The 10,000-nt window shown below is 41.4% G+C and overlaps 1 protein-coding gene across 1 annotated transcript in view; it reads right to left on the minus strand.

Annotated features, from left to right (window-relative positions):
- Positions 1-4,117: 4,117 nt before the first annotated feature.
- The window catches only part of SARC_04910 (hypothetical protein), a gene marked incomplete at its 5' end in the record, with an annotated part of 11,053 nt that continues 5,170 nt past the window's right edge, over positions 4,118-10,000 (minus strand). The window contains 7 exons of the mRNA XM_014301232.1: positions 4,118-5,128; positions 5,830-6,160; positions 6,296-6,509; positions 7,363-7,501; positions 7,861-7,996; positions 9,312-9,518; positions 9,819-9,893. Of these exons, the coding sequence (XP_014156707.1) occupies positions 5,859-6,160; positions 6,296-6,509; positions 7,363-7,501; positions 7,861-7,996; positions 9,312-9,518; positions 9,819-9,893 (1,073 nt within the window). The 3' untranslated portion in view covers positions 4,118-5,128; positions 5,830-5,858. The remainder of the gene's footprint in view (positions 5,129-5,829; positions 6,161-6,295; positions 6,510-7,362; positions 7,502-7,860; positions 7,997-9,311; positions 9,519-9,818; positions 9,894-10,000) is intronic.

A 10,000-nucleotide genomic window follows, 5' to 3' on the forward strand; every position in this document is an offset into this window, starting at 1 on the left:
CACATTCCTGAAAAGAGGCATAGAAGCTTGCGGGAAACCACTGTCGAATGAAACTATTCACAAAGTCATCATATTTTGTTGAAGAACTGACGCACTCAGCCGTAAAAATCTCGGCTGTACAAATCACTGACGAGCCAGTATAGCTAGACAGTCACATACGATGATAGAGCTACTCTCATAGCGTAATATTACTCAGCAGGGCATTACACAGTTGAAGAACCAATGAAGAGGCTTCAAATATATGACCACACATGATCACGACAGAATACATTGAGGGGTGTGCGCCATGTCTCAAAAGCAAAATTCACGACTAGGGTTATCACCCAATACAATCAACAGCAACTGTATTTACCGGGGATAACATTCAAGTGAATACCATTGGTTCCTTGTTAGAGTTGGATAGAGGTGACAATTTTTTATAGGTTGGCTAGACGTACTCTCATCATATGCCATACTCAGGCCGATAAAAGACAAATCAGCGGCAATTATAGCAGGAATACTAGTTCTACCGTGGCTTTCCGCAAGTCATGCGAAGTGGCCAAGGCACAAAATATTTGAATGGCATACTCTCGAAAACCATTGAGCAAGCACCGTCACATCACCTCCGGCGATCACATAGAAACCTCATGCCACTAATAGGGAATTCATTGAACAAAATTCCGCAATTGGTGTCCACGGCGGTCATTCGTATAAATGAACCACAATCTACGTTCATCGAGAAAACAAAAATCACCTCGATTCAATGTGTACTTTAGACACATGTAGACAAAAACATAATACGGATCATAGTACATTAGTGAACGTACCTGGCACAACAGTAAATGGGATAAGGGAATGAAAATATAGATAAAACGATCAGACCACAACTAGACACTGATGTGGAGCATTACCAAGAAAAGATGCGCGCAGCATACGACCGCAATAACCAAAAGAACTACGTACACTTCCAGGAAGGTGACATTCTAATGGTCCGCTATCAAGGTGAAATGAATAAAATGACAGCACTATATGGCAGACCGTAAGAATAAGCAGGGAGGGTAATGGATATCTCGTCTGTGACCTTTCTGGTAAAATCCCGAAATAAACTAAATCCACTTTATCTGCTACTAATTGGACTCATAAAAAGGCCAACGTCTCGGAGGGATTCATCCCCGACAGTCAAATACCACAAACTGACGATACACAACTCTTCCCAATATTAAACCGTTAGCCGTTCAATTGAGGCGATGGATCCTAGGAGTACCTACTGCAATGTACAGATAGAGAGCTTGTCTTGTAGCACTTTTTAAAATAGTCTCGGATAAAAAATCGCCGTTGAGAAGCGTTTTCCCGAGCCAAAAAGTTGATGAAGACTCGAGTACAGGTCAAGACTGACTCCGATGATCGTGGTAAAAAGTCGTATAGATAGGCATTGAAGGAGGGCAAATAGTTTGTAAGAATAGATAGTGGTGGCAAGGTTTTCATCTTGACACCCTAAGGGACAATCTTTACCCTGTACTAAAACACCAACTCCAAGGAATCATAGTAACATAAGATGTCACTTTAAGATGTCACTTTCCGCCACTAAACAAGCTCAGAAGTGCAAAGTTAGGGGACTTTAGCGTCCAGGTACAGATTATCAGAAAAGCCAGTCCAGATACCATAACCACAGGATTAATAAATATTGAATTTGGTCTGGATCCAATATTCCTGATAAGTCATCTGAAATATAGCGGTAGAACCGGTATGAAATACTGGCCAAAACCCTATGATTCACACTTGAGAAGAGGTCGTATCTTATCAATATATTTCAAATTCTGCCAACGTATCTCACAAATTTCTCAAGCAGTATCAGATTGAGCACCGTGATCATCTCGTACGAGTTAATGAACTCTTGTTGGACCTATAAAAAGCTTACTTTCTATTTGTGCTAATACAAATTTTGGAAATCCTACACGTTTCTTTGTTTTCACTAGGAAATAGTGAGACCCCGTTGCAGCTAAAGCGACTGTATTCCTGATTTAAACGGTTTACCATAACATTCTCATGGAGATCATCAAGCATCGGTTTTGCACCATGAATATCTCGAATATGCCCTGGGAAAGCATGAATTTTATGTATTAAAGGACAACTTGGTCTAAAATACATAGAATAGGTGATGTACAATTTTGTAAACATCTCACTTTAGTGACATCATCTGAATCTCTAAAAAATACAATATTTTGAAATCTTGAGAAATTCTTAATATAGCACTAAGGGATTCTTATGACCCATAGTAGTTGGTTGGGTTTAGTGTCAAATGCATGCTTCAAGCTTCTTTTGAAGTCTTGTAGGATTTTTGGATTAGTATTTACACTAACGTTTTCTGTCCCGTCCAGCAGATAGGATTTATTCAGTCAAATAATTATAATGAACTTATAAGTTTATCTCGTGCTGACTGCTTTGATTCCACCCACAGTCACAGACGAAAAGGGACAGAGCTAATATATATACTATTTGAGGTATCAGGCTTATTGTAAATCTCAAGACGGGGAATATGATATTATCTGGCTAAGTCTGAACACCGCTATAAGGTTGAAAGTTCCATTTGTTTTTATACGAGCTTAAGCAATGCTCAGAAGGCTTGTTGGACAGTCTAAGGGAATCATTTCAGGCAGCCTTTAGTTAGAATCTAATAAAATGACCGGTTTTGACGGAAACGGGTCAGTATCCTACAGTTCAACTTTCTGTTGTATCTTTTAAGATTTCTTCCCTGTTACAAATAGATAGGCTTATGATAAATCTCAAGACGGAGAATATGATACTATCTGGCTAAGTCTGAACACCGCTATAAGGCTGAAAGTCCCATTTGTTTTTAGACGGGCTTAAGCAATGCTCAGAAGGCTTATTGGACAGTCTAAAGGAATCATTTCAGACAGCCTTTAGCTAGAATCTAATAAAATGTCCAGTTTTGACGGAAACGGGTCAGTATCCTACAGTTCAACTTTCTGTTGTATCTTTTAATTTCTTCCCTGTTACAAATAGATAAGAGGACTTGTATTTTATACTAAAGCTGATCCACAGTTCACGGAAAAGTTTTAAGTTTGTCAATTCAACACTTTTCAAGCCATTAAAGCAGAGTTAAAATTTATTACTCGTGGTGGCGTAGAGTGGTATGGCAATCATTCATGTCATGTTACAAATTTGATATTTGATATCGTGCTATTCCACAAATATCAAGCTATTCAGCCGCGAACTAGTAAAAGTGCGATACACTTGACCGGAGGAATCAATCAAATCAGGAAAGCAGTTGCAATTCACGCCACATACGCGGTAGGTGTAGTACACTGGTGACTTCTGGATACTAAGATTCTTCCCAAGAAAATACTGTAAGCCGGTTTTTGCACAAAGTCACAATCACTAGAACATCAGACCGATACGACCACCCTAGCCATGATCACATGAATGAACAAAACGATTGAAAATTTTATTTTGTGTATTCACATGGTTTGTGGATACTATACGATTTAACTTTTAGCACAAGCAACAGAGGTGATACGGGGACCCTCAGTTCATTGAATCCTTTATATCAACCCTACAGCTAGAAACCGTTACACATTAACTAGAAGTTACAGCGCTGAATTAAATATTGGGTTGCACTGCACAAATATGACCAAAAAGAGAAGCACACTATGTTTTTTTGAGGATATACTGCTTGATACTTGAAGCAAAATAGCGTGGTATTGTATCAAGAAACGGGCTGTATGTGCTACTCTAAATATTATAGCGCAATACACCAAGAGGGAGTGAATTTGCTTTGCTGATATACAAATCAATTTTACGTGCGATGCCTTGGATTGAAACGCGAAAGCTAAGGGTATGACAATTCACCCCTTCACAAGACAGGTCGGCGATGCCCAAGACGCAGTGCAGATGAAAATGTTTTGTAGCATAGTAAGATTGCACATCGTATCTGTTACACAAGAATAGAATCATCACATTCCGGCTATCGCCGTTAACATTTTCTTGGATCTCATTTCCCAAACTATGCCTGAGTCATCGCAAGCATCGGTGTATTGCGTTTTAACGTTGCATAGCTTAATTAATAAGCTCATATATTTTTTCTTCATACCTACTCACTATGGCGTATTTGAATGATGCAATATGGAGTGTTGTATTAAATATTTCTGGATGTAAAATAAGATTGCAGTCACTGACATTTCGATACTTCCCTGTGCACTGTGATCAAGTGAGTCACGGGTATACTAGATAATATAGAACATATCCTAATTCCAGATCTAAATTTCAGATCGGTATTGAATTTGTAGACATGGCGTATGAAGCGTAAATATACAGGACTATTATCGTGGGAACTCACAACCAGATTGAAAGCACCCAATCAGAGTAGCAAGGTCGTGCTTTGCCGCCCTGAAATTAAGTAATCAAAAATTTGTAACCCTGAAAGCTGCTATATCAGTCCTTGTTATCACACTCTCCCATATTGCGAGCGATTTCCCCGGCGCTTGTTTCATGCCCACCTTTTTCTTCTGGGATCGGCCAGCTTCTATTGATCTTCAGTTCTGTGCCCTGTTTTTGTCTGAATGTCTATGCGCCCATTTGACTGCTCATCTGTGCTTGCGTGTACGCACATATAACAGCTGTGTGCATGCCAGAGCATTTCTCTCCATCAAACTCGCAGAGCCATGATGGTCCCCCGACATGTGTCAATTGAACCATATGGCGGTTAAAGTGACTAGCAGCTGGTCGATTTACCAGCTACCATACCGAACGGCGATGAATCAAATTTGTGCGCTACTCACACTATAGAGAGCCAGCACTCGAGTACAAGGAAATGTCCGTAGTAGTTCCTTGGCGGTCACATAATAGTTCAACTCGACAAAATCAACAAGCGACGACTACGGTAGAGTATAGGAACTAAAGGCAATGCTGGCGGCTCGAGTTTAGCATTGCAACCTCAGCGCCCTTTTCTTTCGAATCACAGGTGCTGCGTGGTCGTTCCCCTAGCTGTCTACTGAACGAATAGGCATACCTATCAGGAAGAGTATATATCCCTGCTTTTATCTAATTATAGATTCGGAGTGATGATTCATTTTTTTAACCGATCTCTCCTGTGCTGAACGACCTGCATAGAGTTTTGTCTCGTCCACCCCTGTTGGTATTTACGTTTAAAACAAATCAGCTTTGTGTAAGCTAAGATCGAGGCCAATCCCCCCGTTGCGTTTATCACGTTCGCGGCGTGGTACTTCAACACACTTGCAAACCCTTACATATGACACAACTAAAAAGGGTATAGCACATGTTCGAGTTCAAAGTTTAAAAGTTATAAAGACAGGAAACACGTATACATTATGGGTCACACATCTATGATAGCACTCCGTTCACAACATGCCTTTAAACTTAACCGTTGTCAACCTATATACAAACCTGCAGAAATGGGTAAGGAGAAAAGAAGAGTCATTTGAACACAAACATACATGAACAATACTAACTAACGCGGATATATCATACGCAGCCATGTCACGCAGCACATACATACACAGAAACACACATACATTCACCGACCACAAAGTAAGCGAACGTCGGATAGACATCCACACAACCACCGAAACCAAAAGAGTGACAGAAGAGCAAAATGCCCGTTCCTCACACGCCATCGAGACTTAACATCATAAGACGACGAGGGGTTCAATTGTTGCGTCCATGCACACGCACACGCACACGCACACGGGTTTGTCTACAAACTCTCTCACCACAGTCGCGGACATTTGCAACAGCCGCGGACATTTAAAACAATCCATTCCTCCAGTCGTACAAGCAATGACACACAGGTGATGCTACATCAGCACTCACCTACATACACAGCGCCATCTCGTAAACGCTCATAAGTCCTCTCTGATGTCGTTGGTCTTCAGTTCGATATGCTCCGCCCTCGCATGGTCGCGTTCATCGGCCTGGGCCTTCTTGCGCAACTTCTCGGACTCATTTGGGACGGCTCGATTTGCGACAGATTTCTGTAGCCTGTCGTAAATGACGTCACCAATTTCGCGTATGCTGGACGTGAATGCTTCCTGTTCCACTCCCCCGGACACTATGTTTAATAATTTTCTATTGACGTCTCTGTTGCCCATGATATCGACATGGCCGCAAGAATAGTCCCCACCACGCAGATAGAGCGTGTGAGCTGTGAAGGGTAGCGGTGAGCAGTGTCAGTATTCAAGGTAACACACAGGCGAACCAAATCACTAACAGACTCCCGAAGTACACACCCCCAACGGGAGCCCAGACTGTTCTACACACCGACATACTCACTGCATACGTTTGTGGGGCAGCTCCACGGTGACTATCTTGACGCCATGCGGATTGTGTGAGGGTTTGCGCCATTGTGTTGCGCTCATATATCCCAGCGATGTCAGAGGGACGGTTCCATCGCCGCGTGTGGTCAGACACACCCCGGCAGTCCACCGGCCCGAACTCTTGGTGAAGTTGATATGGTACTTCAGATCCTCAGAGCTCTCATCGTAGTCGCGTGCCTGGGAGGGGAGTGTAGTGTGGTGTTGTAGGGTGTGTGGTGATGTGAGTGGAAACATTTATCGGTTCAGCGGTGTTTGAGTATGGCTGGACACATGACATCAATACAACTCAGCAGCTCAACAGCTGCGTGTCTGCGTATCTTAGGCCTACGCATGGGTCAAACGTATGGTTTGTAGGGGTATATACCCCCCGGCCTCAACAGTATAGATACGTAGACTGAATAGCCGGTACACAGGCTATATGATATGATATCATTACAATTGCACATAATTAAAGACTAAGGTTAATATGTTGGGCTAGGAGATCTAAAATGTATACCACCAATCTTGTTTACAAAACAGGGTTTTACGATTCTAGGGTTTAGGGTGTAGCTACTCTAAAACCGAAGAAGAATTTGAGTTGTCACCAGTTGTTAACCTTTTTGCTAATAACCATCTAAAATTTTCCTGAGACCACGCCACTTTAAGGTAATACTATCCCTCGGACAGCTTACACCCGCGATGAAGCTTCGGTATATAGTGAACGTACGGTCCAAAAGAAAATAAAAAGGGACTGTAACCAATTTGCAGGCTCCTTTGCATATACAAATCAGCTACAGATACGCATCAGCGTGAATACAAGCACACAAAGACGAACGGCTACAGCTCAGGTAACTCAATCGCCCCGCAATAAACCAATGAGAACATACGCTATTTGCGTATGATCTCTGAGTGTTGAACATTCACTGGAGATGGAGTACATGGTCATCTCAGGTGCGTATTACATATGGAAAGCCCTCAACCGTGTAAGAATACGATACAGGATCTTAACAAACACACACACATTGAGTCAGAATATCAAAACTCACCGCACCTGATAAGCGTAGGATCTCTCTGTGTATGACCCTTCACCATAGATGGAGTACATGGTCATCTCTGGCGCATTTGGTAGCGCCACTTCCAGCGGATTGGCCCATTTAAAGACTGCGTCATTGTTGTCTGTTGGCGTGACACTATAGACGGTACCACAACCCCGAGTAACAGCATCGCTTGAGATGTGTGTTGCATTGCAGAAGGTGGTGTGCACGCACAGCTAGTAGTAATTTCGAGGTGTGCACACACACCATTGTAGCATATACGAACGTGGTTATACAGTGTTCAAGTATACGTACGTATACGTGTCTTGTGGGACACCCGGATGGTAGAGTCAATATCAACGGGTTGGCGCATTCGAAGGCCCAAAGGGTTTTGTCTGATAGTGTAGCACAGCAGGTATCATACACAGCCAGAGGAAACCCTCCTTTTTTTGTGTGTGCGTGCGTGTGTGTGTGTCTGAGCGAGAGCTGGAAAACGAAGCAGTACAAAGACGCACCTGTATCCGAATGACAGGTTGCTGAGATGGTGTTGCATCGATGGGAACTGTGTTGGTAGGAACTCTGTGATCATCTCATCCACGGTCACGTTGGGCATCACTCGCGATGGCAAGCCTTCGCCTGAATGCGTTTTGTCTGGAAACAGTGATTGGGCGGACCGCAAAACGATTTATCATTTCTTTAACGGACTCAATAAAGACAACAGGGGGTATATGCCACAGCAGGTTTGAGATGTGTCTCCTAACATAAAACACATTTATCGGAAAGTTTTTACTTGTTCTACTGAAGAGTTTACTGACCACCGGTATTACGATAATATTGCGGGTTGGAATTAGTTGCATGCCTCTCGCGGTGGCAAGGGAGTTCTGGTTGCGAGCGTGATACATACATACATACAGCAAGAACAGCAAATGTGTCGATTGTTTACACCTCTGCGTTGTACTTTACAATATACAGGACGTAGTACATACAAGTATGTATATTAATTATAAGTATATATTTATATGTATATACGTACATATTTAGAAGTATATAAGTATAAATATATATAAGTATATATTATTATATCTGTATACAGCTATATAAATATATTATATTGAAAATACAGTAGCACATAGTCCACAGGGTAGTTGTCATTTCAGTAGGTAGAGCAATGTATATGTCTAGTAATAGCAGAGGTAGAAATATAATGGGTAGTAATACTGCTGGGCATAAACCCGCCACAGGCGCCTGTATAGCTATACTCATGGGGTGCGGGTGCGTCACAGGCTCCCCACACACTACACACAGCGTACTTTCACACACCTTCAGCTGAAACTCAGTCAAGTGGTTGTTATATAAGTACTCATACACGTATATATCATTTACATCTTTTGTTATATAAAACCCTAAACCCCAAACCCTATTACATGCTATATGTATATACCTGTCGTTAGAGGTGTAGTCCTACAGACATCTGTTATCATATAAAACCCTAAAACCCAAACCCTATTACATGCTATATGTGTATACCTGTCGTTAGAGGTGTAGTCCTACCGACATCTGTTATCGTATAAAACCCTAAACACTAAACCATAAAACATGTGTTATCTTTGTATATCTGAAGTCAGAGGGTTAGTACATCCAAGCATAAAACCTAAACCCGAAACCCTAAAGCATATGTTATCTTTGTATATCTGAAGTCAGAGGGTTAGTACTTCCAAGCATAAAACCTAAACCCTAAACCCTAAAGCATGTGTTATCTTTGTATATCTGAAGTCAGAGGGTTAGTACTTCCAAGCATAAAACCTAAACCCTAAAGCATGTGTTATCTTTGTATATCTGAAGTCAGAGGGATACAGCATAAACCCTAAACCCTAAAATATGTGTTATATCTGTATACCTGTAGTCAGATGGGTAGTACTACCGCTCATAAACCCTAAACCCTAAAACATGTGTTATATGTGGATACCTGTAGTCAGAGGGGTAGTACTCCCGAGCATAAACCCACCACACGCGTCTGTGTAGCTGTAGTCGTCGGGTGCTGGTGCATCAGAGTCTCCCCACAGAGCGTTGCCGCCCTTTGGCAACAGATTAAAGAGCGAGCCCCAAGTCTTGTAGGTGTTCACTCGTTGCAAGCGGGAGAAGGGGGTCATATCCACTATATCACTTATCCTACCTGTTGATAATAGTTGGTACGTGCATGTAGAAGCCAATAAATGTAATAATTTAAATAAGAAATGTAAGACTTGAATTGATAAATGTAATACTCATAGTGAAACACGTGATGCATATGGTAAAATAAGCAATACTCATAGTAGTAAATGTGATACTTATCACAATTCATGTAATACTGTTCATAATAAATGTAGTACATTTATTGATAGTAAATGTAGTACATATAATAATAGATAAAATACTTATATCAACATATGTATTACTTCTAATGCTTGATGGTATTATTTATGCAGCCATTTACCTAACAGACTCGTGTCCAAGAATTCGCCACTTGCCATTGAAGCAGCGGCTTTGGGAAGACCAAGCATCGCACCAGCTGCCCAGAAATACAGTGTGTTAATCTATAACAGTTGTATGAGGAGGATGTAGTACAATATATATATATATATATACGTATAAACATATCTATATATACAAAGATAC

This window comes from Sphaeroforma arctica, assembly GCF_001186125.1.
Source record: "Sphaeroforma arctica JP610 unplaced genomic scaffold supercont1.294, whole genome shotgun sequence".
In the NCBI taxonomy this organism is placed as follows: Eukaryota; class Ichthyosporea; order Ichthyophonida; genus Sphaeroforma; species Sphaeroforma arctica.